This window comes from Malaclemys terrapin, chromosome 14 (genome assembly GCF_027887155.1).
Source record: "Malaclemys terrapin pileata isolate rMalTer1 chromosome 14, rMalTer1.hap1, whole genome shotgun sequence".
In the NCBI taxonomy this organism is placed as follows: Eukaryota; Metazoa; Chordata; order Testudines; family Emydidae; genus Malaclemys; species Malaclemys terrapin.
In genome coordinates, this window is record NC_071518.1 from 3389359 (window position 1) to 3417029 (window position 27671).

The following is a 27671-nucleotide window of genomic DNA, read 5'->3' on the forward strand; positions in this document are numbered from 1 at the left end:
TGATCTTGGGCGAGTCCTTCCACGGCTCTGTGCCTCAGTTTCCCCTCTTGCAGAAATGGGTTCAAGATAGGTCACTCCCCAATGGGGCGGAGGAGGGCTGCACGGATAAGCCCAGTGGTGTCTGTGAGGTGCTCGGACACGGCCGCACGGCTCTCTGCACGGTGCAGCCTGCGAAGATGGTTCCCCGGGGGCGCCAGAGCAACCAGGGAAAGCGGGGGACCGGGTCCCCGAGGGGCCAGCCCTGGTACAGCTCAGAGCGGCACGGTTCGGCTCCAGCCCGGCCGCTCCGAGCTAGCTGCCCGCAGAGGTGCCCGGCGCTGCACGACTCAGCCCGGCCGCCACGAGCCCCCCTCCCGGCTGGATGGAGACGTCACTGAGCATGCGCAGTAGCAGCATGGTCGCTGCTTGCGGCTGCGGTTCAGCCCCCGCCCCGGCCCGGTGGGCTCCGAGCACGGAGGGGCCCGGCCCGGCCCCGGCCCGCCATGGCCGCCGGCGGGGACGGGGCGGCGAAGCCGCTGCAAACCGCCATGAAGCTGGCGGCCGGGGCGATCGAGCTGGACACCGGGAACCGGCCGCGGGTGAGCGGGGCCGGGCGGCGCGTCCCGTGTCCCGTGCGTGGGCCCCGCTGTGCCCCGCGTGGGAGGGGCCTTGTGCCCGGCGCTGGCACGCAGCTGGGGGCGGCCTCGCGTGCTCGGGGGGCGTTGCTGGGCCACGTCCTCCCCCCCCCCCCCCCCCCCCGTGTCCAGGCTGGAGGCGGGGCTGTGTCGGGCCGGGGCTCGGGGACGGGGCCCACGACCCAGCGGGGTTCTTCCCACCAGGGATTGCACGCGGGGGCTGGGCTGGGCTTTCCCTTCCGCGCCTGGGCCTGGTGGTGTTGGCAGCGCCGGATGGGGCAGGGCCACAGGCTCCTACAACAGCCCCTAGCTGGTGACCCCTCTCTAGGTGCGGGGTGCATCCAGCCCAGGGCTCCCACAGTGCACTGCCTTAAAAGAGTCTTGGGCTCTTGGGTGTTACCGCCCTACAGATGTTACACAATGACTTCACTCTAAGACAGGACAACCAGGGCACTCCTTCACTCCAGCCCGAGATCAAGGCAATCATGTGGGAGGCATGGTCTGGGGCCTGCCAACCCTCTCCCCACGCCCAGCTCCAGCCCTGCACAGGGCCCTGCACACTCGCTGTACAGGGTGTGTGGATGGATGCTGGACTCAAGTTGGAACCACATTGTGGTTGTTCTTCCAGATCCCACACCACACAGAGCCTTCCAGATTGGGGGGAGGGAAGGGGGGCTGGGAGCCTCCCGCACTGGGGGACAGTTTCTCCAGAAGGAATTGGAAGGCCTTTTCAACATTCATTATCCAGGGCCCCCATACGAACCTGCTGCAGGGACTGCATCTCAGCGTCTTTCTGGTGCCTGCTGCAGGATGCGGCAAGCTCCGAGTGCCTGGTGTAAGAAGTGACCACGTGAGGGTCTCTAGGAGCCTGGGGGGGAACGAATCCTTAGATTCCACAGTGCTGGTGCTGTACAGAACCCTGCGAGACCAAGGTGAGGAGACTCACCACCTCCCCCAGTCTATCTCCTAAAAGAGGCCCCCCGGAGCACTCTCTGATGTGCTTCAGCTGGGAGTTCGTCTGCAGAGTGGGTCAGGGCTGCAGGTTCTGTGGCTCTGATTTCTGGGTGAATGGGTGGGCGGATGGTGCTTGGTAAAGGTGAACTTGGTAGAACCAGCTGCTCCTTAGCCCCCCACTTCTCTGTTCCTTCTGGTTGATAGGAGGCCTACGTGGAGTACCTGAAGAGCATCAGCTACATTTCCGAGGCCCTGCTGGAGGAAGCAGCAGCAGCGAAAGGTACAAAACAGCTTCACATTGTTTTCTCCCATCCTCTGAAGGGTGGGTCACGGCCTAGTTACCTCCCTGGACGCACTCGCCTGATATTTGGGGGGAGCCCCCAGAGATGAACAGCTGTAACGCCGCGAGAACCCCCAGCCTGGGATTCTGCCCCAGCAGGGGTGGGGCTCTGTGGCTTAACCCGCAATTCAAATCTTGGCTCCTAGGGGTTATTTTGATTGTTTAATTACTGTAAAAGTGAGCTGTGGGAGGAGTGCTGTACAACTCATTAATGAAATACAGCTCTCTGGCACCGAGTAGCCGTCTCCACGCTCCAGTCCCAGCTGCCCTCATTCCTCCAGCCACTTGGAAGGTGGCAGGGATTGTGTGGGGGTGGGCAGCGGATGATGAACGGTCACATACCTGGCGGTGTTGCGCTCCACCCACATGCACGCAGGAGATCCCTTGGTGGAAGGGAACTGCCGACCCTGAAGATTCCCACTATCAGGCAGTGTCTAGCAAAAATTTCCAGCAGTAACCACCAGACTTACCACTTCCATGGTGAAAAGCAGACACTGGACTGCTTTTCCCTCACTCTCCAGAGGCTTCACAGTCCTGAAACATTCGTTTTCCTTCATGGCCTGGTGCCTGTCCCATGGGCCCGCTGCACAGTTGTGGGCTTTCAGACTGGCCCTGTGTAGTGCACCATGTGACTGCATCCATGTGCCAAGGACTAAAGGAACAAGGGACTACTTCACATTGTTGGCTGCCTCTGTGCTGGAAGTACGGATAACCGTATTCATCCTTCACGTAGCCGCAGTCTGAGTGAGTGGATCAGCAAATCCAATAGAACCCCAGAGTTATGAACCCCTCGGGGATGGAGACTGGCCGTAACTCTGAAATGTTTGTAACTCTGAACAAAACATTGTGGTTGTTCTTCCAAAAATGTACAACTGAACCTTGACTTAATACAGCTTTGAAATGTTACTAGGCAGAAGAAAAAGGCTGCATTTAAATGAAACAGGCACAGAAACCGTTTCCTTACCCTGTCAAAATCTTTTTTTAAACTTTCCCTTTATTTTTAATAGTTTCGGTTGAACACCGTACTGTTCTGTACAGTGTTTGCTTTTCTTTGCCTCTGCTGTCTGACTGCATACTTCCCGTTCCAAGGGCAGGGTGCGGCTGACCGGTCATTTCATAACTCCGAGGTTCTATTGCACCCTCCGAGTCTGTCAGCAGAGCACCTGGGGCACTCTGCAGCCAGGAAAGAAAGGGTGCGGCCTCCCTGGATGCCTCCTGCAGTTTGTTGGACCCAGAATCCTCTGGGGTCCTGTTAGGTGGCGTTGGTAAAGACTGCTGGAGGCTGCACCGCGTCCGGTGGAGGGGCCCAGCTTGGAAAGTCTCTTGTCTTAGAAGGCCCTGGAGAAAGGCAGGTTGCAGTGCTCAGGGAACGCTTCCCCTTGAAGCATGGCCCCGTGTCCCGGCTGGCCGAGGAGGAGGGCGGGGTACAGAACAAGCTATCCCTGCCCGTTGGTTACAACACAAAGCAGCCCACCGGGAAAGCGGTGCCAGTTGGAGGCCTGGCTGCCCCCCCCTCCCCCCCCACACCTTCCTGTCGGGGAAAGGACACCCAGTGACCCCACCTCTTGCCTGTGCCAGGTGGGAGCGACGCCGTGACGCCTGACACCCCAAAGATGCTGAAGCTTGCCGAGCAGTGCTTGGAGCGAGCCAAGTCCAGCGCCGCCGTGCTCGGTGAGTTGCCCCCGGCCGCAGGGTGCAGACGGGACACGGCCTGCTGGGCTGAGCTCTGGGGAAAGAGGATGCTTTGAGGCACAAAGCGCTTCTCGCCTCTGGGAGCTGGGGCCTCTCTCCGGCAGACACACACCTTGTTGCAGAGCCACGCACCGAGCGTGAATGGGAGGCAGCAGGCCAGGGCCGGCCCGGAAAGTGGGTGGTTCTGCTGAGGTCAGGGGAGTGGCAGCAGGAGGCGGCTGAACATTATCTGTAGGGCGGGAGGGAGGGGGTGGGTTTCATTGATTTTCCCCCTCCCCTCCCCGCACAGCAGGAGCTGGGAGCCTTTGGAGGCAGAGTCCCCAGGGAGGGGAGACTGGTGCTGGCTTCCTTAGCAGGAATGCAGCATTGCCTGCTTCCCTCGCCTCTGGTGCTGAGACCCAGGAGGCATCAGGGCAGCAAATCCCCGCCAGTGTCTTGTTCAGGTGCCCATTGTGGAGGCCTGTGGGTGCACAAAGGGGCTGGGGCTGGCTTGCCTGGCCCTGCTGCTCCAAGGCACCCAGCAGCCCCAGGTTTCCCTGCCAGCCTTCACTGCTTGTAGTAACTTCTAAACAAAACACTTGCTTTGACCCACGTCTTCCCCCAACCCCAGGGAATGTGAAGCCAGCAGCCCACGAGAGGGGCCCCAGCCCTGCTCCCATCTCTAGGCACCGCAGGGTCTTCTCAGATGAGGGGGGGAAGCTGTCTCCCTTCCTCCCCCCGGAGATCTTCCAGAAACTGCAGATCACCAAAGCTCAGGGCACTAAAAAGTAAGTGAGGTGGAGCTGGGGCATGTGGCGTGGAGTCTCCCCAGCCCTCCAGGGGCTGCAGGCTGGGGGTGCTGCGTGTGAGGTGAAGAACCATCTCCTCCCAATGCAACCATGTGCCATAGTGCCAGCTTGGGCCAAGTAGGGAGGTTCCCTCCTCTCCACTCACTGTGCTCCTGCTTCAGGCTGGCAGATGGCGGCTAGCCAAGGGGATAGATGCTGCCTGCCAAGACCTCTGGAAGCTTCGGGCCGTGCCCGGGACTTCCCTGCAGAGCTCTGGGCTCCCCCGGTTTTGTGTCTTGCCTCCAAGGAGGATCTGGGGGCTGGGCCTCTAGCAGCCTCCTCAGATGTCAGCCCTTTGGCCAAGGCTCCCAGACGTTCAGGCCTGAGGCAGCTTGGCAAGGGGAGTTCTCTGGTCCAGGCCATTCTGCCCACGATGAGTCACCTGATTCCAGCTGCCTGCATGGAGCTTGGCTGTGACGCTGAGGGGCAGGACCTGGGGCGCGGGGTAGGGAGATGGGGTGTCGCTCCGTGAGCCCCTCCTGCCAGGGGAGTAGTTTCCTCCCTGGCGGAAGAGAACATGGAGGTTCCCGGTGCGGGTGCTGCTGTGCCAGGCGAGGAAGGGAAGAATTGTGTGGCCTTTGAGCCTGTCCAGGTTGGGCCAGAACATGGGTGAAGAGAGACCCGGGATTGTCTCTTGCTGCAGCCTCTTGATCTGGGCAGGGCTGATCCAGGCCTCATGCTCACTGCGGGGCCAGCCCTCGCCGGGGCGTCCTTCCTCTCCCAGGGTAACTTCGCAGCTCTTGTGCCCTCGCAGGGAGCTCACCCCGCTGGAGGAGGCATCGCTGCAGAACCAGAAGCTGAGAGCTGCGTACGAGGCCCGGGTGGCACGGCTGAACCCCAGCCAGGCTGTGCAGAAGACTTCCCTGGCAAGTGGAGACACCCCGGCGCGGGCAAGGAGTGGGGGGGGGTCTCCCCCCTCCCCTCCCCTCCCCCGGCCCCGGGTAGTGGCACGTAAATGAGCTTGATTTCCAAGTTGCTGCCACAGCCCCTTGGAGCTGAAGAGGGGCCTGCCCCGCCAGCTGTGTGGCCCTTGGCCCTGTGCTTTAAGACTGCCACCACCCGGTGCTCTCATTTGCATGTCCTTCCCCAGAGTGCCCTGCAACTCCCGGCCGTCCCCGAGCTGCGTTGGGCTCTGGGAGCATGTGGAGAAGCTTGGGCGTTTCTAGGATGCAGCCGGTTCCTTTCCGAGCACGCTGCCCGCGAGGGATGGCCCAGCCCGTGCTCTGCCCCAGCACTCTGACGTTCCGATGAGGTAGAGGTCACAGCGGGCTTGTGGGAATGCCAACAAGGCCTGTCTCTGCTTTGCAGACGCTGTCCCTCCAGCGGCAGATGATGGAGAACCTGGTGATTGCCAAAGCCCGGGAGGAGACGGTATCCTTCCCATCCTGCCCTGGCAGGGCTCCCCAAGCACAGAGCCATGGGGCTATTTTATTGTCCTGTATTCAGAACGGTGGGGGGCAGGGGCACAGGCTCACCCTCTCTTCCAGGGGAGAGTTGGGTTAGTGGGCCTAGAGCGTTTGCTGCCTGGGGGGCAGGGGGAGGAGAAATTCAGTTCCTGGCACAGAGGGTCACCACCTAGTCTGAATCCCAGGGGAAAGGCCGGGAGACGGCACCTCTTAGACGTAACAACAGCAGCACTAATGCCCTAGAGACAGCTGCTGCCACCAGTGCATCGACTTGACTTGTGTCTCCTGCCCAGCCCCCCCAGAGCAGGGGGCTGCTGCTCCCCCACCCCAGCGCGTACCCCCCGCCCCGGGAGGCTGGTTCAAATACCCTCCTGCCCTTGGTGAAAGGGAAGTCAGGCGAACAGCGGATCAAACTTTCCTGTTAAGCAGGGCGGGGGTGTCCGCAGCGTGTCCCAGCCAGGGATGCTCTAAAGGGGAGGGGGCCCCTCTCAGCCCTGTCACTGAGACACAGCCATGCCCTCTTTCCCCCCCCCCCCCCTGCTCCATGCAGGGCTGCGCTGGGGTGTCAGTGGGCCCCTGGCCCTGCCTCTTGGGGCTGCGGGTTCTGCCCGGTGCTGAGTTTGCTTTGATTGCCTCTGTGCACGCTCTCTGTTGAGCCCCCGGCCAGAGGCGTGTGCCTCTGGAACTGGCTGGGCCGCGCTGCGGCCGGTAGGTGCAGGACAAGCCCTGCCCCTGTGCATGGCCATGGCTGGCTGGGTGGAGACACAACTGTGGAGCCTTGACTCGGCTTGCCCCAGCTTCAGAGGAAGATGGAGGAGCGCAGGCTGCGGCTGCAGGAAGCTGCCAACAGGTGAGCAAGGCCAGGGCTTGGGGAAGGGCCCTTGTCCGGGGGCCTGTCCGGGGCGGGAGACCCAGCTGTGGTGGGTGAGGAAGGGAAACAGCAAAGCTTCTGTTGGTTAAATGATCCCCCCAGTGGGGAGAACTCCCGCTCCCCTCAGCCGGCCTCGGGGAGGAAAGGCTGCTTGTTTGTGGCAGTGCTGGAGAGAGGGATTATGGGTGTGCTAATTTGCATGTCATTACCCCGCATGGTCGCCCATCTTGTAGCTCCCTCCAGTGGGAGCAGGGTTCTGGGAGCGCCGAGAGAGAGGTGTGGGTGTGAGTCCGCGGGGCTGTCGTCGGTGTCCTTCCGAACCAGCAGCTTCTCCAGCCGTGGTCTCCCGGCCTGTCTCGTTTGGGTTCCGAGTAGTGCCAACTGCTACTGTGCCCGACAACAAGCAGAGCTGAGGCAGAGACGCGACTGGACACACATATACACACACACACACACACACTCTCTCCCCCCCCCCTCCTCCCCGCCCCCAATGGAGGCACCCATACAGCTAAAGTATTCTGGCATGGTGGCGTATGCTGGCGCTCAGGTTCGATCCCAAACTTATGGCCTGTTTGCAACATGCCACCTGTGACATCCCAGGGCCCCTTTCCCTTCCTCTCTGAGCGCTGCTCAGGGCCCAGCCTTCAGGTGCAGGGTGTTGCAATGCAGCTCTGCGGGTGAGGAGCCCCGTTTCCAGACGCCTGTTCCCATTTGGCTGGGTTATTGCATCGCGGCCGGAGCTGGCTGGGCTCTCAAGGGGTCTGCTCTGGGTATTGCTAGAGTTGGTGCCCTGCAGTCTGCCCTCCTGCCCATCTGGGTGGCACCCAGCCCTGGCTCCAGACCGAAAGGCAGCAGCGGGTCTCACCCTGCCCTTGGTCTCTCTTGGGCAGGAGGTTCTCCAGCAGCATCGCCCTCACGCCCGAGGAGCAGGAGCAGAGGGCGCTCTATGCTGCCATTCTGGAGTACGAGCAGGACCATGTGAGTACCGGTGCGGCAGCGCCCTGGGAAGTGACTCTGGCTGGAGCGTTCAGGAGCCGGCTGGACCCTGAAGTCTGGGGGGCGTTCCCCAGCACGCAGCCCTCGATGCCTGCCTGCTGCCCCGCCAGCCATCTGCCCTGGGTCGGCCGGAAGGGGACGGAGCTGGGAGCCAGGCTGTGGTGGGGGTGACAGAAAGTGCCCAGCCCTGATGCAGGCGTTCTGGTCTCTGTGGCGATGGCGGCAGGAGAGGAGTGGTGCTGCTGCTTGGCTCCAACAGTCGAGAGGGCACAGGCCCCCCTGCTGTGTGACTGCGTCTGGGCAGCAGTGCCCCTCTGGCCAGGCCGTGGCTCGGGAACCAGGAGGTTGGGAACGCTGGGAGCTTTGCTGGGTGGGAGGGGTCACTTACCTTTTGGGGTTGCCTTATCCAGGGCTCCCCCGGTGGGAGCCGCAGCCTCAGCTGCTCTCTGCTGCTGTCCCCCCCAGGAGTGGCCGAGGCTCTGGAAAGCCAAGCTGAAGAAGAACCCGACAGATCTCGCTCTGGTGTCCGGTCTCATCTCCCACCTCCTCAGGTAACGAGCTAGAGGGAGAGCTGACGCGGGCCGAAGGGCCCCTCCCCTCCCCCGGCCGGGGCTCTGCGCTGGGGGGTGCCAGGTGGCTGAGAACGCGCCGTGTCCTGCCGAGTTGCTCCTTGGCTCTCCTGGCCCCAGGCAGAGGGGGCGGCTGCCCAGACAGTGACAGGAGGGGCTTGCCTGAGAGTGCAGCGCGCTTGGCCACCGAACTGTGCCCTGTCCCCGGAGGGAGGTGCGGTGGGATCCCGATGAGGCTCCTAACCCTGGCGTGGTGCTGTGCTCCCCGCCACGTGGGTCTGCAGTTCCCGTTGTCCTGGCAGCCAGGCAACTGCAGATCCTCATGGGCCGGCCCCTAGCACACCCCAGGGAAGGCCTGGCTCCTCTCCCCTCCCTGCAGTGAGCATCTGCCCTTTGCTTCTAGCTTCCCCGAGCACCCCATTGCCCAGCTGTTGAAGATGCTCCAGCATGTGATCTACAGCAGGCTCTACCCCATCGTGAGCCAGAACCTCGCTGACCTCAGCACTGCTTCCAGGACCTCCAGGGGCTTCTCCTCCCTCTCGCTGGATGCTGAGGGACTGCTGACCCCAGCGCCTGGGGGCCAGAAACTCAGGTCCTCCCAGAGCCTGTACTGCATGGCCTCCGTCCAGGAGAACAAGGTGAACTTGCGACACAGCCTGTCCACGACGCCCCTGAGCGAGGACCTGGGGACAGAGAGCAGCCCGCAGGAAGAGGCGCCTGCCCACCTGGCCAACAGAGAGAGCTCCTTTGAGGACCTGGAACGGTTCCTGGCAGCACCCGAGAGCTGGCCCACTGGCCCCCCAGTGGAGCCCCTGGCCCCAGCTGAGAAGAAGGCCTCTCTGCGGGAGCAGCTGAAAGCCATCGTGAAGGACATTCACAACTCAGTGGGTGAGGGGCGTGCGGAGAGAGGTGTGAGCGATGGGTCCACGGGACAGTCACATGGGGTCTGGATATCCGAGTCAGAGACACGGGGTCCCGCGGATTGTTCCCTCCAGGCCTTTGTCCTGGGGGAGGGAGGGTAATGCCACAGCCATGAAGATAGCCCAAAGTGCCGGCCCCGTTCACCCCTCAGTTACCCAGCGTGTCCTCCCGGTCAGTGCAGACCCACCGCCCATAGACCTAACGGCCCGTGCCGCGTCCCAGCATGTAGCGCCCTGTCCTGCTCCACGCTCTTGGCAGCTTGGACGGGGCTGGAGCCTGTCGGGAGGGCGAGGACGTGGCCTGCCAGTGCCGGGCAGAGTCCCCTTTGGAAGCTTCATGGAGGCCAGAGGGCAGCATGGGCTGCCCGGCTCTTCAGCCGTGGGGCAAAGCTCCCTGCACTTCCCCGCATGGGGGTTGGAGGTGGCCCAGCGAGAGGCAGTTGTGCGAGGCTCTCCTGGCGTTTCTGGCACCTGCGGTGGTGGGTTCCTGGGAGCCGCGGCCGTCGTGCTGGTAGGACTGGGGGCTCCGCCATGACGTATCTGCTTTCTGCTCACCTGCCCCTGCCCATCCCAGGCCAGGTTGTTGCAGGCTCTGGGCTCTATCCCGGGCAGGCAAGTGGCACAGCGTTGCTCGTCCGTAATGAACGCATGCAGACGCAGCGTGCGTTGCTGGGCCCCACCCCACTCTCATTGTCAGCGCCTTCAGGAGATGCTTGTCTAAGGGCCTGGCAGTGCTTCGAGAGCCTGACCCGGCGTGCTGCCTGTAACACTTCCTCCCCAGACAGGCTGCTCTCCCTGACCCTGCTGGCTTTCGAGGGCCTGAACACTGCCTCCTCCAAGGACCAGTGCCTGGCGCGCATTGAGGAAGCCTTCTTCTCGCCTCTCTGGGCTCCCCTGCTGGCCCTCTACAGGTACCGCACTCTTCCGCCCCTCCGGCCTGGCCCACGCTGCGCCGGCGTGGGATGGGAAGGAATGCTGCATGGGGGACTCGAGGCGCAAGGCTTTACCCACCTGGGAGGTTCTCCTGGGGAGAGCCCGGTTCTCCAGACCGAATTCTCGGGGCGTGTGGTGCTAGTGTGATGCTCCGTGTGCGGAGCCGTGGAAAGGCCAGTGGTGGCTCTGGTGGGGCTGCCCGATCCCTTTCCCACAGACAGCGTCAGGTGCTGCGGGGAGCAGGCGGCCGGGCTGTGGGGTTTGAACCCGTCCACATGTCTCTGTGCATCGGCGTGGAGCACGGTGGGTGGGGTCAGGGTGGCTACAGCCTCTCTCCTCCCGGTGTGAATTCGGAGCAGCCCGCGGGCTCCTAGGGATACCAGGGCAGCCCTTGGCTTGGCAGAGGTCAGATGCGCCTGGGTTTCTAGCCCAGGCCTGTTAATTCCTGGCTCCCGTGTGAGTGGAGCAGTCGGCATGGGTGTGGCCTCCGCTGCTGGTCCCAGTGCAAGCAGTGCCATTGTGGGGCCTGGCTGGTGTGGCGCGGCACCATAGAACCCAGCCCCGTGGGCGGGATTTGGCAGGACTCTGGGAAGACAGCGCCCTGCCGTGCATTCCACCTCCTCTCTGCTCTGCACCCTGCAGGAGGGTCTACCAGGCCCGGGAGGTGGCCCTGTCCAGGAGCATGGAGCGCCACAGGAACATGCCCCCTTCGGAACTAGGAGTCTCCGCTAACCTCTTCCCCCAGGGCAGCAAAGGCCATGCAGCAGGTTCCTACCCTTACAGCACGGCGGTGCAGGAGCTGGGGCTGATCCTGCTGGAGAGCTGCCCGCAGAGGAAGCTGGAGTGCATTGGTGAGGCTTGCTCGTCCTCTGGGGTGCAGGCAGGGGCACCCCAGGAACCTGGCTCGTTTGGTTTGTTTTTTATGAACTTGTCAGTTGATTTTTCAGGAGTTGGGTCTGTGTAGAGCAGGAGAGCCCCGGACCCCTGGGGTCTGTTCTCTGCTCTGCCACCAATTTCCTCTGTGACCTTGGGCAAAATCATGTCCCTCGTACGTGCCTCGGTTTCCCCCACAAGACCCTTCACTGGAAGGAAGCACTAGAGAATGAAAGAGCCACTGTGATGTACTTGTTTCTGCTCTTCTCCCTGGTGAGGGGGCGCCGCTGTCAGAGAACTGCTTTCAGCCCCATGACTTGGGATCTTAGAGGCTTGGTAGGGTCACACGCTGCCTGTCTCAAGAGCAGAGATCTCCTGTCCTCACCCCCTCCCTTAGCTGGCTCATCTCAACCGTCTGTCTTTACTTTGTGCATCTGTGTTCTCTTTTTGCACCGTTAACGTCCAGCAATTTGAGCTTCTCTACCCGAGGCAGCCGTAGGCTGTGAATGCGGCTCTTTGAGTCCTGCGGGCTCTAGTTCCTCTCTGTGCCTCTCCCTGATGCTCCCTTCGCCGGGAGGCCGCGCTCCAAGCCAGGATCACGATACAAAATCTGCCTGCCAGGAATCGACCAGTGAGGAGTCTGGCTGGCCTGGCTTTGCGTTGGGCAGCCAGCAGCTTTGAACCCTTCCTAGGCCTTCTCTTCGTCTGGAGACCACAATGCGTTTTGCAGCCGTCCCTGGTTGGCACTAGCACCAGTTCACAGGGAGCCAGCAGGAGGCACAGAGTGAGACTGACTCACCCAGGGTGGCAGTCGGGAATAGAACCTGGGAGCCCTAGACCCCGGTGCCCTTCTCTAACCACCTGTCTAGAGGTCCCACGCTGCTTGCTGGGAGGAGCAGAGAGCTGTTTGGTTACACGATATCGGCTGCTCCTCATTTCTGTCTGCAAAACCACCCTCAAAGAAACCAGAAACACGTGGACTCCGTCCCTAGTGGTGTCCTCTGTGGCAGCAATGGCTGGAGTTGCCACAGGGATGGTAGAGAGGAAGGACGGGTGGCCCAGTGGTTCGGGCACTAGCCTGGCACTTGGGAGACCTGGGTTCAGTTCCTTGCTCTGCCATAGATTCCCTGAGGGACTTTGGGCATGTCACTTAGCCTCCCTGGTGCTCAGTTCCACATCTGTGCCATGGGGATAATGGCACGGGGCAGGGAGGGTAAATCCGTTCGAGGTTGTCAGGTGCTCAGATGCTGGGGCCATCGAAGTACTTCAGAGAGTCAGGGAATGAGCTGTGATGGCGAACGGGCCAGCCCGTGTGGTGGGGAGCAGTAGGAGAGGTGACTGTGAGACAATCTGTTTGAAGACGTGGGTGCTCGAGGCCCCGTACAGTAGCCATCCCCGCTTAGCCAGGGGTGGGAAGAGATATGCGCTCCTAATCATTGACCCCTGGTGCAAATACAAAGGATCTGCTCTGGGCTCCAGCATGGCCCGAGAGAGCCACCCCCACCTCCCACTGCAGTACGAGCCCCCCTCCCCTGTGCATGTTGTCACTAACGCTCTGTGGTTTGCGACTTGCAGTGCGAGCCCTTCGTGTGATCTGTGAGTGCGCAGAGGAGTACTGCGCTGTCCAGGAGAGCCGGCCCCAGCCCGCGTCCGCGGCCATGTGAGTACACAAGGGGACACACACCAGAGATGGATGCATGGTGGCAGGGCATTGAGCCTAGCTGGAAGGGAAGACCGGGGCGGGGGAGGGCGGTAGAAACTAGCATCAGTGGAGAAGACTTGGGGGGCAGCTGAGGCACTTGAGCACCCCCAGTCCAAGCCCCAGAGCTCTGTGCACCCCCAGGGCTGGGAGGAGCGTGGTGGGTTCACACCAGACACTCCCCCAACAAGTGAGGAGCCCAGGTCCCTGCCTGCGAGCTGCTTTGGGGGTGTTACTCTTTTCTGGGCTGCCCCCTTGCTGCCAGGCTCACCAGATCCCGTGGCGGGGGTCTCTGGGCCGCACTGGGACAGCTCTGCGTGAAGTCAGATCCTGCCCGTCAGCCAGGCGTCCGTGGACTAGCTGTAGCTGTAGGAGGGCTGGGCCTTGATGGATAGCTTCCGACAGCGCCTCCCGCCCCACGCGGCTTCCCCTGCTGAGCCGGGGCAGAGCTCGGAGCTCGCTCTGCGGCACAGAATCGCTGGGCCAGGGCTGGCAATTCGTGAGCTTCGAAGCTGTCACTCGGACTTAGCCAGGCAGCGGGAGACGGGGAGTGAGAGCAGGGAGCTGAGTCCCAGCGAGCCGCGGACGTCCCGCCGTCTGGGGCAAGCGGCTCACTCCGGCGGCAGCTCTCGGGGGGGCGGGCGCCAGGCCTGTCAAAGGCATTGCAGCGGAAGGAGGGAGACAGGCCTGTCTCAGCTGCCTTGTTCCAGAGGGGCGGGCGCGGGGAGAGGCAGCGATAGCAGCAGCTTCTGTGCAGAGTTTGGGCTGGGACATTTCAAACAAAGGTGCAAACTCCCCATAAAGTGAGCGGGGGGGGGGGCGAGGAACGCCAGGCCGAGGTGCCCGGCTGCGAGGGGCTGCAGCCAGGAGACTCCCTGACACTCACTGCCGGGCTGTTTTCCCTCCTTAGCTCGCTGGTCGTGTAAAATGGGTCGCTCTCGGCCCGGCTGGTCCTCCTCAGCGCTGCCCCCCCCCCAGCTTCCTCTGCCCGTCCCCAGCCCGTGGGTCCTGTTCAGCTCCTCCTGCCAGGCTGTGTTACAGTTGTGGGGGCCCACTGGGAAGTGCTGCCCTCGGAAAGCTGGCAACCTGCTGGTGTGTGGCACAGATCACCCTGCCCACGACGGCTCTGTCCCTTTCTGCTCCCCACTGTGGGAGCCGCAGAGCGGCGTCGGGCTGGAAGGGAGCCGGAGAGGTTCTCCAGGCCAGTCCACTGCGCTGAGGCAGGGCCACATGTCCCTAGACCTTCCCAGACAGGTGGTTGTCCAACCTGTGCTTAAAAACCTGGCCCTCCGGTTTCAGTGGGGAGAGGAGAAGCCAGCTTCCCAGCCCCCGGGCTTCACAACCCAGGCCCCTCTGGGGCGAGGCACCCCATGGCAGAGTCCCCGGAGCAGAGCGGGCTCCTGGCAGTGCTGGTTGGCGGGGGACAGTCTCCTGCCATGGGGTATCCCCGAATGCATTTACACCTCCGCCCCTGAGATGGCTGGATGGAACCCTTGGGGTCCGGGCTTCTGGGACCTGGAAGCTGAGCAGAACGGGTGTTCAGACACGGCCCCCGCCCCCCCCACCCCCCGGAGCCCCTGAGGCTGGGCCGAACGGCCGTGACTCGCTGTAACTGGAAGGGGCCCACAGCCTCCCCCGCTTCTGGAAGTAGCAGAAGTGAGCGCCGGGTCAGGCCTGGTTCTCGGCCGCACTGGGCTGGGGACCGTACAGCTGGGCGAGGCAGTGGGGAGCTCTGCAAACCAGCCAGGTGTGAGCGCCCTGAGCCCCCCGGCCCAAGGCTCCCATCCAAGCCATTGTGGCCAAGCTCCGTCCTTTCCCAGTGTAGCCTGTAGGTGGCGCCCTCCTGCTTCACGTTGCAGCTTCTGTCTCCCCACCCCCCCCCGCTTTGCATGGTACAAAACCCCTGCAGCAGGACGACGCCCTTTCTGCTGGGCTGTGGTTGCTGGAGCCCCGGGCAGCTGCCTTGCTCCTCTCGTTCCCCATGTTCCACCCTATGCCAGGTTGCCGTCCATCCTGGCTTCTTGGGGGCTCCTCCTGCGTCGTCTGGGGCAGCCCAGCTCTGAGGCGATGAATGATCCCGAAGCAGCTTCCGGGGCCTGTGCGCGTCGTCGTGCCGCACTGAGCTGGCCCGGTGCTGTGGGGCAGGGAGTTTGTTTGGCCTGTCTGTGCCTTTCTTCTGGTTCCACGCACCCCCTCGCCCGGGCGCCTCTGCTCCCGTCACGCCAGCCTCCCTCCGGCGGTGTGTGTTCTTCACGGCGAGCTGGGGTCATCTCGTCCCCATGCGGGCACTGACCCCGGAGGCTGTTCTGGGCCGCCTGCTGAGAACTGAACCACATGCAGCTGATGGAAGCTGGCAGGGGCTCCTTCCCAGCATGGCTTGTCAGCGACTGATCTGATTGTTGCTGCCCATGCCCGGCGTGCCCCAGGGACCCAAGCCAGGGCGATCAGCTTTTGCTGTTCATTAATCCCTTGTTGCCTGGGGATGTCTGACCCCCCCACACACCCCCAGCACTGCCCGGTGGGTGTCGCTCCTGCCCCTCCCCCCGGCTAAGGGCCGGTTAGCTCAGGGCCCTGCACTGCAGCCTCTAGGAGCTGAGAGACTCACTGTGGGGCTTCCAACTCCCTCTGCTCTCCGCGAGACTCCCAGGGCTGTGGGTAGGGCCTGGGCTCTCGCTGTGCCCTGCCCCGGCTCGGCTTCCTTCCAGCTCAGTGTTTGGGGTGGGAGCAATGAAGGCTGTCTGGGGGGGCCGAGCAAATCCCTCCACAGGGCTGCCCAGTGCTGGCATCCGTGCTTGTCAGAGAGTCTCCGAGCGGGAGAGCCACAGGTGTCAGCATACGCGTCCTAGGTGTGATCTGCCCAGCCCCACGTCCGGCCTACAGCACTTCCTGCCATTCCAGCCCTGGGCCCCCCTCCTCTCGGCCAGCGCACCTCAGTCCTGCCCTGCTGCCCTGTGGGCACCCGCTTGGTGCCATTCCAGCCCTGGGCCCCCTCTCCTCTCGGCCAACGCCCCTCAGTGCTGCCCTGGGGCACCCGCTTGGCGCCATTCCAGCCCTGGGACCCCCTCCTCTCAGCCAGCGCCCCTCAGTGCTGCCCCGCTGCCCCGTGGGCACCCGCATGGCGCCATTCCAGCCCTGGGCCCCCCTCCTCTCGGCCAGCGCCCCTCAGTCCTGCCCCGCTGCCCTGTGGGCACCCGCTTGGCGCCATTCCAGCCCAATGGAAAGGGGGTTTTGAATGAAATCTGTTCCTGTGTAACACTGACTCACCGTCCCGGGGCGGTGGACAGCAGAGCAGTGAGTGTTGGGTGGGAATGGAGCCTGCTGGCAGTTACCCACGGCATGTGTCACCGCTGCCTGCCAAGCCCTGGTGATTCACGTGTGCGGGGCCTTCACACCTACTGTAGGGGGACAGATGCCAAACTAGAGACGTTGAAACTGGACGTCAGCTGCTCCTGAGGTGTTCACCCTAGATCAGCCGCTGTCCAGCCTGACAGGAACCGATGGTCCAGCTTACTTACAGCTGCCCAGTATCGGCAGGGACACCCCTTGTGGTCTCGCTGCTTAGCCCTCGCTAACCTGGGTCCTGACTGCTGCTTGGAAGCGACGGGCATGGGCTGTGCTGGGAAAGGGCCCTTTGGCCCAGCTGATCTCTGCTCTCCAGGCATCCCCTCTGTCCAGGGGGCTGGAACAATGTGTACAGTGTGGGGGTTGAGAGCCACTGAACCAAACTAAACCCTGGATATGATGGAAACCACTTCAAGCCGGGGGTGCAGCCGCACGCCTCGTTCCAGCGCCTCTGCCTCTGCCCTGCCTGCTCGGGTTTCTGCCCCTGCGTTCTGAGTCTCTGCTGGCGATGCCGCGTGGAACAGAAACCCTGGCTGGTTTGGTTTCCAGAGTGAGCTGGCAGTGTTGGTGCTTGGGGAGGCTGAATCTCGTGTTGTCCTTCCCTGGCCCCTTCCTCCTGGGGATCGCAAAGCACTTGGCAAGGCAGCACCTCTGGGAGGAAGGTAAATAGTCTCCCCAGACAGGGAAACTGAGGCATGGGGAAGGGAGGGGATGTCCTGCAGTCACGCAGGGCGCTGTTGGCAGAGGCAGGCACAGAACCCAGGCCTCTGCCGGGCCATGCTGCTCCTGTCCTTGACTTGTAAAGTCAGTGCCCTGGATCTGGATCTCCTGTGAGGAGAATCCTGTTACCCCTTAGAGCTGGTAAGTTACCTTCCCTGTCCTGCTGCCCCTTGGCCAGGCCCCCCTCTCCTGACGGTGACCAGCTGCAGCACACAGGCTCCCGGCAGTCCCCCGGAAGTGATTTGTGCACTAATGATCCGCCTAGAGTCAGTGCCGATGGGCACTGCAGCAAACCCGCCGCCAGCCGGAGAAGGACCTGCGGGGCGAGGGGGGGAGGTGTCAGCTCCTTCGGGAGAGTAACCTGATGCTGACCTGTGCCCTGTGCCCCCTGCAGTGGTGCCGACGACCTCTTGCCCATCCTGTCCTACGTGGTGCTGAAGAGTAACCTCCCGCAGCTGGTGGCGGAGTGCGCGGCGCTGGAGGAGTTTATCCACGAAGGGTAGGAACGGGGATTCCTCCTGCTGCCTCAGTGCCTTTGGCACTGGTGGCTCTGTGCGCCACCCAGTCTGCATTTCCGGGCACTTAACGCCTGGCTGCTCTGTGCCAGATGCTGGAGGTGGCTCCTCCAGGCCCCATCCCAGTAGGTGATAGGCCAGTGAGTGGGTGAGCTGGGAAGGGGCTGGCACCGGAGCGGGGCCGGGGAGGGTGGGGAGTGCCGATATGGGAAGGTTATGGCCTTTGGGAACCTGGCAGCAGATACTTCCTGCCCTTCCCCAACTCCACTTGTTCAGCCGGGACACCACCCACAATTCCCCTCTCCTGCGCTGCTTTGGCTTTCCCCCGGTACTGATTCCCAGCGAGACCCCTGGCTTCACCGCCGATGGCTTCACCACGCACTGGATTCCCCCAGTGTCCCGTCCACAGCAGCAGTCAGTGCCTGGCGAGTCTGGGGCCAGTGGCCTCTTCTCTCCTGCAGCTGTGATGACACCTGTCACCCCCCTCGAGCACCTTCCAGCTACGCTCTACAGCTACGTAGCAATCACTTCCCTCCAGCAGGGGGCAGCACTTTAAGGGGATTTAGCAGAACCCACCACGATACAGGACTGGATCTGCTCTCGCCTGCCCTTCTACGTGAAGCTGCAGGGAGAACTGAGGCAGAGGGACTGGGCTGGGCGCTGGGGCCACGCCGCCGAAAAGTGCCGTGGGAAGAGCTGTCCTGGAACCACAACTTCCATCCTGTGAATATTTCACATTTCGAAGCAAGTGTTGGTTCCAGATTGGAGCGAGGTGCTGGGTGTGAGATTCTCTGCGGGACGGACCCGTCCAAATAGAGTCTGGTTTGGAAGCACCAAAATGGAGTTTTTCAAAGCTTTCTGTGCCTGGCTCCGTGGCCGTCCCGTATGCCATGCTCCATCTGGAGCGGCTGCAGAGCCGGGAGCCTGGGGACGGAGGGAGCCTGGCTGGCAGGGAGCTGGGAGGTGCAGCAGCGGGAAGCTGCCTGTTGGAATGGACACTTTCCTGCAGAATGTTTCAATTCCATGAAATCGGCACTTTCCAGCGGGTAAGTTTGCACCAGCTCTAGCCAGGGGCTCCGTTTGGGCTCCGGCTCCTTTCACACAGCATCCTCCAGCGCCAGGCTGGGCCCCCAGGGCAGTGCCGGGTACTCGACAGCATCCCCTCCTGCAACGCCCACGTGTTCCTTCGCCCCGCAGTGCCGTGGGCTCCCCTGCTTAGCCTGAGCTGTGTGTGGCTAGCACCTCAAGGTGCTTAGACTGCAGAGCTGCTGCGTCTCGCCACGAGAGGTGACCGCGTCTCTGCTGCCCGGCTTCCTAGACTGAGTCTGCCCCAGGGCACAGCTGGGGTGTCCTTGTGGGTAAGGCACTAGGCTGGGACTCAGCAGATGTGGGTTCAGTTCTGATCCCTGCCACAGGCTCTTAGGTGGCCCCAGGTAAATGCCGTAACCCTCAGGGTCTCCATTCCCCACCTATAGTGCGGGGAGCCCTGTAAGTACCAGAGAAAGTAATGCCCTAAGCCCCTTGGCCCCACTCCCTTCACCTCCAAGCACCGGAGAGGGGAGTCGCCGAAGTCCAGTGGGAGCCCGGGCCTGCCCTGCCACCTTGCAGCTGCTCTGAGTGGTTTGAGGAGCTGCTTGTGAGGCTCCCTCCGAGGCCTGTTCCCCTCAGGAATCCCCATGGTGAGGAGAGGAGCATTGACCCTGTCAGTGCCAGTGGCGTCTTGTGTTGGCAAAGGCAGCGCGCGCCAGAGGCCTTAGAAATATGACAAGCCCTGTGCAAACCAGCCCACGGCCTCCCCGCTCACGCCCTGCTTTCCACAGCCGAGCTGAGCCAGCAGTCTCTGCCGCGCCCTGGCGTGGAACACGTCTGAGCAAGGCGGGAGTGTCTGGGCGAGGTGGGCGGCCCGGCTGAGCCCTGGTGGTACAGGCCAGGCGGCTGAGAAGAGCCCGGGGCAGCCTGGGATGTATTTGAGAGGGAACTCAGCAGTGTGAGCCCTAGAGCTGCTGCTGGAAGGGCCCTTCTGGCTCATTGGCCCCTCAGCCCCCTGCACTGCTGCTGTCACAGGGCTGCGAAGCACCCTCCCCTCAGTGCGGCCACCTCTGCTGAGATCCCGGGGAGCGGCCTCCTAAGGCAGCCTTGGTGCCTGCAGCCCCTTGCCCGCAGCCCCACCTAGAGCCAGGGGTGAGGAGGGGTTTCTGCATGGGGCAGCTGCTTTGGCTGGATTCACACGGTGTGGCCCCAGGAGTGCCCAGCTGGACCCTTCAGCAGGACCGGCTCTAGGCACCAGCAAACGAAGCACGTGCTTGGGGCGGCAAAAAACCTAGAGCTGGCCCTGCCCTTCAGGGTGCCGTGGTGTGATCAGTACGTTCCCCTCCGCAGGCCTGATACCGGCCCTGGCTGGCGCTGAGGGGGAGAGTGGTGGGAGCCAGGCTGGCTGTCCTGGGCCGGGGGGGACCTAGCGTGCAAACCCCGCTCTGACCCCCAGGCCTGGTCTCTGCCCCCACAGCCAGTGGAGAGCCCCCAGCTGGTCTCTTGCTGCCGTGGCTCTCAAGGCACTTCAGACACCGTCCGCCTGGTGTCCTTGGCCCCAGGGCATGGGTGGGGACCAAGGAGCAGGGCCTCCCCTGCAGCCCCAGCGAGTCAGTGCAGAGCTAGCGTTAGAGCCCGATTCCGGCCGCCCCTTCTGACTAAGCCAGAGCGAGCCGCTGGGCCGCCCCACTCCCCTGGCCCTGCTGCAGCCCCAGGGCTGGGCAGAGCTGCTGGCCGAGGCCAGGCCCCTCAGCTTGGCCAGGGAGCTGTCACAGCGAGTTCAAAAACCGAACGAGCTTCCTGGGCCCCCTAGAGTGGGCGGCTGAGGGGAGCTGGGCTGACCTGGCCCAGTACGGCTGCTGCCCCCTTCCTTTCAGCAGCCAGCTGAGAGCTGTATACCAGGGGTTATCCTGGAAGGGAAGTAGCACCCCCCACGGGGCCCTGGCCCCCTTGGTGTGCCCAGGGGTTCGCTTGTCCCTTTGCTAGGGGACATGTGCCCCTTGGCGAGGGTGGTACGTCCTGTGCTGGGATGGGACATCACATGAGAGGGGCTGGTGGTTCCCTGAGAGGCTGGGAGCCCTGGGATGAGGTAGCTTCCCCGCCAGGTGCCCTGTACCCAATCGGGCCATGTCCTTGGTGGGGAGTGGCAGGGGGACCCCAGAGCCCAAGTTGTTAATGGTGTTTTCTCGGCGTGGCGGGGGAGGGAGGGGACGAAGCTGCTGGTGGCCCTGGGAAAGCAGAGCAGTGGATTTCTGTGAGCAGTGTCATCCTTGCTCTTTCACACATCCTGCTGCCCGGGCACTGAGCGCTAACCCAGCAGGCTCTGCTCCGTGCGGTCAGGGTTCCAGGCAGGCCGCCAAGCCGCGGAGAAGCTCTTGCCTTGTTCCTACTGAGCCGTCCTTGTGATCCTGTTAGCGCCAGTCAAACGTGAAGAGACTCAGGGTGGGGGCCTTGCGATGAAAGGGGCTGCAGAATGGAGGGGCTTTAATCCCCCTCATGCTCTCACCGGTCCCCCCAGGCCTTTGGCAGCAGCTGTTGGGCTTGTGTGCAGAAGGGGGTTGGGAAGAGCAGGCCCTGGCAGTGGAAGGGGGAATTGTTGGGCTCAGAGGACACAGCTCGAAAGGACCTGGGGCACTGACCCCTGGCAGGGCTGCATCCGAAGGTGGCTGACGATGCCTCCTTGGGAGTGTTCAAGCGACGTACCCCCACTGAGCCATTTGGGATTCAGGGTTCCCGTCCTTCCAAAACCCTCTGACTTTGCAGAATTCCCTGTTGGCGGGAAGAGGCCTTACTCTCAGGGAGAATTGATTGAAATCCAAGCGATTGAAATCACCAATTTTAATCATGTTTTGTATCTGTACTTTTAGTTATTTTCCTAAAGAAAGGTTGATTCTCATTGGTTGGTAACCATTAAAACACGCTGATTTGCAGCTAAATATAGCCTTTACACTACAGTTGGTGCTGCTTTTTGCTAATCAGGAGGATGCACTGTATCTAGAAACATTTATTTAAGCATTTATGTAGCTTAACTTGCATTAATTTAGATTCTTAATTTTTCATTGTTAGAAAATGATCAACGATACATTTCTGATTTACTGGATGATTAATATTATTTTACTTGTGATTTGTGTCAAGTTCTATTTGGCTAGAAATTCAAATTCAATTAAAAATGCACAAAACCAACACTTTAATTTTTTTTTTATTTATTTAGTAGAACTTTCGTAACAGTTCTGGAGACATAAGAAGAGTTATTTGAAATGCAAAATTTGTTTTGATCAACTTTTTAAACTAACTGATTTGTTACACAAAGGAAGTATTGTCTGTAGCTAGTAAACTGAAGAGATTGTTTCTGGTCGCTGTGTCTTCCAGGATGATAGAACTAGTAGATCGCATCCTCTCACACCTAGTTTTTTTTTGGAGAACAGAAGAGGAAAAGCAGCTTTCCTGCCTTTTCAGTCCTGGCTGGTTTCTTAACTTTGAATGAGCTAGTCACTGAACTGAATGAGCTAGTCACTGAACTGGATTGGTTGAATAAACTGACACGAAGACAATATTCTCTCTGCACCTGCAGAAGAGGCCGCTGCTGTCAAAAGCTGCTTTAACCCTTCCACAAATTCAGGCTCCAGGCACTTCCTCCAGTTCAGGGCTTTGACTTTCTTTAAAACTTGGCAGCCGACGCGTATTGCTTCATATTGCATTTAATGTAAATGATTGTAACACATGATGATAAATTGAGGCCTTACCATAGGTTGTCAATTTGAGATTCAAACAGAACCCTGTATTTGCTGTATCCCCTGCTTGGCTGTTAAGCCAGAGCACTTGCCGCCGGGGTAGTGTGGAGGCCAGCGGTCTGGGAAAGGAGGGGAGGGCTGAGCTTACACTGTGCGGTGCCCTTGGATAAGTTGCTGCCTCTGTGCCCATGGGTGGGGTGGTTAGTGCATGCTGGGGAGGCTCAGAGATCGCGGTGGAAAGGGGTTAGAGCTGTGTCTGCAGGACCAGGCGGGTGGTGCCCCACTAGGAGATGGGGTGGGGCTCTCTCCAAGGTGGGTCGTGCTACTGATTGAAATCCCTTCCTGTGGCTTTCGGGGTGCCCTGATCTCTCTCGTTTCTGTGCCAGGTACCTGATCGGAGAGGAGGGTTACTGCCTGACCTCCCTGCAGAGCGCGCTGGCCTACGTGGAGGCCTTGCACAGAGGAGCCACGGTGAAGTAATGGGGCTTCGCGTCCGCCTGCTGAGCAGATGGGCCCCGCCCTGATCACTCAAACCCCTCCTTGGCTGGGAGATGGCGCTGACACGTCTTCCGGAGACACTACCTGGGGCCTGACTTGAAGAGAAAGGACCAGACGTTCCCCCCCTTCCCTACCCCTTTGTCCTGCCTGCTGTGAAGGGCAGGGCATGTTCTGTGCAATGGTTTGGGGTGGCAGTGGGTTGCTCTGCACCTGTCATGCTAAGTGTAACCACTGTGGAGCGAGGGGAGAACGGCCCACAGGCTTCGACCAGTAACTGCTGCTGCTCGGGCCTGTCTTGATGCTTTTTAGGAGCCTGTCTTTGCTGCTTTTGTGCAGGGCTTCCTCCAGCCTCCCCCTGGAGCACAGTGCACAGGGACGGGGGGCTGCAGGGGGCGGTTACTGCCCTGGGGTCCCAGCCCCCAACTGGGAGGGATGGCCTGGAGGGCTCTTGGCCCGGACAGCTGCCCTTGCTTTGAGCTGAGCACAGAGTCTCCTTGGGGGCCACCAGACCTGGCCCATTGTGTAGTCTCCGGCAGCCGCCTGACCAGGGTGAGTGGTGGCTGTTGGAGAGGGCAGGCCTGGAACAGGCCCCAGCTCTGTGGCTCCTCGTCTCGAATGTTGCCTGGTCTTGCCCTGTGGCCACTGCAGGGTCCCTGGGCGCTGCAGCTTCCGACACGGGCGGTTTCATCCTATCAGGGACATTGACCGCGTGGTGCCAGGAGCTGATGTTGGGCGCCGGCACCAAGCATCCTGCGGCTGAAGCGGTAGCATCTACTCGCCCGCCCCCCGGGCTGCGCCAGCGTTTGAACTATGTATTTAAAGTGTGTGTGTGAGAGAGAGAGAGAGAGAGAGGTTGTGATACCGCGTCTCAGCACCCGTCTCATTTCAGCTGCTGACCAAGGGGCCCCATAGGCTGCCTCTGGGGCCTGTTCTGGGTGAGTGCTGGAGTCTGATTGGGCCAGCTAATGCGGAGCTGGCTCTGTGCACACCGCTTGGCAGTGGAGCCAGAGGCTAGTGGGTGTCTGGGCTGGGGGGCAGCATGTTCGTCCCCGGAGGAGCGCTGGGTGGAACCCGTGTGTTTGTTCTCCATGACTCTGCACGGATGCTCAGTTCTGACCAGACAGCGGTGGGGGGGCAGGGATGTGGCACCGCTACCCCCCGGGCTGGGGAGTGCTGTGCCCGTGGGAGCTAGGGCTGCAGGGCAGCGATTTCCCCTACCTCAGATACTGGGTTCATTTCAGCTGGAGCTTTAAATGCTACTGACCATGGGGCAAAATCCCTGGCGGTGAAAAACTACTGGATCTGCTGGAGTTACTTGAAATCCTCCCTGGAGAGGGCGGCTGAGCCGGCCGCAGTGCCTGTCAACGGGGAGGTGAGTGGAGAACCTGATGTCTCCCAGGAGCAATGTCAGACTGTCCTGGCCATCCCTGCCCGCTTCAGGCTCAGGGAGATTGGAGGCAGGGTGGTGGCACTGCCCTGGGCGTGGCTGGGAGAGCTGTGATCTTCCGGGGGGGGGGGGCCAGGCAGAGCAGAAGGGGCTTGTATTAATTTAGATGGAATAGCAGGACCCAAAGAGTCACGGGTGTTAACAAGACCCTGTTGCTGTCCAACTCTGAACAGTGCCAAACGCGATCTGGGTTTGGTATACAGAGACCTTGGCCTGCTTCGCACCATGGCAAACAACCCTGAAAATCCTTCGGCCCTTGTGTTCAAGACAAGGAAAAGCAGATAAAGCCTTGCCCTGGGAAGTGTTGAATAGGGGGTTCATGTTACCAACACCCTGTTTGCTGTCCCTATCGCTGGAGAGATTTTAGCTGCCAGGCTCAGAGCCGGGGAGAGCTGTCCTGCTGGGGAAAGGAGTGAGCTGAGCTGGGTGCGGTTATTCCTGTTCTGTTTCCTAAGGACAAGACAAGACGAACACACAAAAGGGGAGGGAAAGGAACAGCAAAGAGACAATGCAACCTCTGTCTCCAGTGCTGACCTCTGAGAACCTCGCTGGTGGAAAACCACTGGCACAGCACACGGGCTGCCCAGCTCCGGCGAGACCCAGCAAATTCCTTCCAGCGTTGGGCTGGGTGGGGCGCTGCTTTTAGCTGCCTGTGGGCCCCCAGGCTCCCAGCGCTGTGGCAGAATATACAGTCTTGGCCAGCTAAGCCAGGCGGGGGGAAAAGGAGAGAGAAGAAAGAAGAAATAAGGTGGGGAAGCGAAAGGATCCAGGGGGAGGGAGGAGATAAATTCTCACATCCCAGGTGGGGGTTACCCTGGTGCTGGCAGAGGGGTTGACGTCATCTGGGTCCCTCTCTCCAGCCCGGTCAGGATCTCTCAGGATTAGGCTGACGAATGCCCGGGGTCCCAGGAGACAGGTGGTGTCAGCCATGATGGTGAAGCTTACTCCAGTACCTACTTTTTCTCCCCACTGTCTCTTTAAGGCCCTGCCAAGGGAGTGGTGGGCAGAATAACTCATCCCCTTGTTGTTTTGTCTGCGCATTAGGCCTAGTTTCCTACACACCAGTTCTGGTTCCCTGATTTCTGGGTGCACAGGTCTCTTGTTCACCAGGCATGATCTTAACACAGTCCTTGAGTTACAGCACTAGGCCTCTTGATTAGACTTAACTCGGCCTTTCTGTCGCCATTGCACCTTTTCCCACCAACACCTGTTCTATGATTGTGAGAGCTTAGAACTCCTGCACGTGTCACAGCTGAGCTCACCCGAACGGGAACATTTGTGGGCCCAGTTATCCCAACGGGGGCCAATCTGCTTCACGGCAGCTCCTGGGGCCTGGATTCCTGGGTGCTCAGGTGAGAGCAGCAGAGCCACGTGTGTGTCTTGGGGCCCGACGGTAGGACTGGCACAGCTCCATGGGAAGAGCTGGGCCACGCTCCAGTCGGTTGGGGCCTTTGCGCCATGCTCCGCCGTAGCAGTGGCTGATCTGTGCTCATCTGGCAGCTGCCCTACATGGGAGGGCAGGGAAGAATGGGAGCTGCCCGTCGCCCTCTTCCACGCAGTGGCAACCTCCACCCAGCATGTTCTTTGGGCTGCCGAAAAAGAGATTTCTTCTGGTTAGAAGCCACCCGCTCTAGCCGCTGAAGTCTTGTGTGCAGTGGGGTGTTTTCTGTCCCTGCTGCTCACCGCTCCACTCTCTCTTTCAAGGCTGCTTTGTTTTACTGTAACACCTTCCTGCAGTGGAGGGATTGTAGCGTAATAAACGTGGCTGCTCCCCCCGGTGTGTCTGGGCTGGTTCCTCTCGCCTGGGTTCCAGGGCACGACATCGGGAGCTGCAGCCCCAGCTCCATCCTGACCGTCCCTTGGGAGCTGCCCTGGAGCAGCACAGGGTGGAGTGGGCCTGGGAGGCAAAGCTCCCATCCCCCTTTAGCTCATGGCTGTGCTGGTCCTGTAGCTAGAGGAGGTGGCCGGCTGGCAGCCACCCCGGGTGGGGGCAGAGGAGATGCTTGCAGCTGCCTGGAAGGGGGTTTTCTTGTTTTCTGTGGAGTTTCAATGGTTTGCATGCGGAGGGGGTGGGACTCAGTTTCCCTGGGTGTTACTGGTTTAACGAGGGGAGGGGAGAGGGAGTGTGTTTTGCAGAGGGCCGGAGAGAGGACGTGGGGAAGCAGCCGATGGCCGGGAGGATGGATACCCCAGCGACCGGTGACCTGATGACCCAGAGGCCCAGCTGAGGAGACGCAGCCGGTTCTGGCCAGTGGGTGGACAATGGGCTGCAGAGTGAGGACCCAGTGACCTAACCAGCCGGTTCCAGCCAGAGGACAGAAGCAGGAGCGGAGGCCCGGGTTTACGACCAACCGTGTTTACCTGGAGAGAAGACAATGGACAGAGGTGGGGCCTGGGGCCGGGGATCTCAGATGCCCAGCTGCGAGCAGTGGGGCTCTGGGCTGGAGAGGGGGAGCCGGCAGAGCCCACCTGGTGGCAGAGAGACTGGGATGTGCTGGGCTGAGGGAGGTCAGGCCTGAGGGTCAGAGAGCTTCCTGTGCTGTGTTCAACTCTCAATAAACCCTCCTGTTTCATGCTGGCTGAGAGTCACTCCGGTCTAGGGAACAGGGTTGCATCAACCCCTTCGGGGGTGGAGGCCCCGGGGGTCCAGAGCGAGTGGACTCCCTGAGGGGGCCCACGGCAGAGACAGACGTGCTAAGGCTCAGAGAGGTGCGGATCCAGGAGGTGGAGGGCCTGACCCCGGGAGAGAGTGGACCCCTGAGAAGGGCTGTCTCACTAAAAGGGGCACCCCCCCACGGACCGCTGTGAGTCCGCGACACAGGTGCAGCCAGAGGTGTGTTGAGAGCTCCCTGCTGGGAAGCTCTTTGCCTGGCAGTGAGGAGATTCCTGGGGATCGCTCAGTGGCTCCAGTGGCGAGAGGACAAAGCTCAAAGCGTGGCGGGGCTGGTGTGGTGAGGTGAAGCTGCGGCCTGTCCCTGGTGGTGAGTAGCAAAGGCTTGGGGCTGGCTGACTGGTCTGTGCTTGGAAAAAGCTAGAGCCTAACGTGGAAGTGGCTACAGTGCTATTGTGAAGCTTGCTATAGCCTCACCTGGAGTCCTCTGCCTGGCTTTGGTTGCCTTGTCTGCAAAGAGCCGAGGAGGAGAGAGAAGGCAATAGGCCTGGAGTCTGTCTGGCAAGGAGCTAGCTGGGCTCTCAGTTGCCCTGTGCTGTAACTCAGGGGTGTGACCAGGGAGCGTAGGATACAAGGAAATCTTTTCCCACGTGACCCATGGAACTCACTGCTGCAGGATGTTAGCGGCAAGTAGCTTAGCAAGAGTCAAAGCCAGGCTTAGACACTGACAGGAGCACCGTGGTGAGGTCAGCAAGACTAGGGTGAGCAGGCCTTGCTCCTCCTGCTTGTGGAAGAAGCTGGCGGCCAGGTGGACTCAGGAAGGAAAAGTCCCGCCATTGGGGGATAGCGCTGCTGGCAGGGGATGCGTTCTGGGGACTGCCCTCCTTCCCCTGGAGCATCCAGCATTGGCTGGGCTTGGAGACAGGCTGCAGAATGACTGGGCCAGTGTGAAGCGGGAGCTGAGCTCAGGGCTGGAGCCTGACGCTGATGTGCCCTGGCAGGCGTGACGACGCTCACCGCTCCCAGCGTGGGGCGGGCTGCGAAGGAGCGCTCGGTGCCGGGGTAAACATGCCAGCCCGCATCA

General features: G+C 61.3%; 1 protein-coding gene across 3 annotated transcripts; it reads left to right on the forward strand.

The window, feature by feature from the left end:
* Positions 1-389: 389 nt before the first annotated feature.
* Positions 390-26554, forward strand: VPS9D1 (VPS9 domain containing 1). Of its 3 annotated transcripts, none has more exons than XM_054049117.1 (16): positions 494-578; positions 1424-1546; positions 1773-1848; positions 3487-3579; positions 4211-4367; positions 5182-5293; positions 5736-5798; positions 6631-6683; positions 7595-7682; positions 8166-8251; positions 8673-9157; positions 9971-10100; positions 10765-10973; positions 12571-12655; positions 17151-17255; positions 22418-26554. In XM_054049117.1, the coding sequence occupies exons 4-16, from the start codon at positions 3522-3524 to the stop codon at positions 22509-22511; spliced, it is 1725 nt and encodes a 574-aa protein (XP_053905092.1). In that variant the 5' UTR covers positions 494-578; positions 1424-1546; positions 1773-1848; positions 3487-3521; the 3' UTR covers positions 22512-26554. The 3 variants fall into 3 exon arrangements, with proteins under 3 accessions (XP_053905090.1, XP_053905092.1, XP_053905091.1); XM_054049116.1 differs by having other exon boundaries at positions 501-578; positions 1363-1546; XM_054049115.1 differs by lacking the exon at positions 1424-1546 and having other exon boundaries at positions 390-578.
* The last annotated feature ends 1117 nt before the right edge of the window (positions 26555-27671 follow it).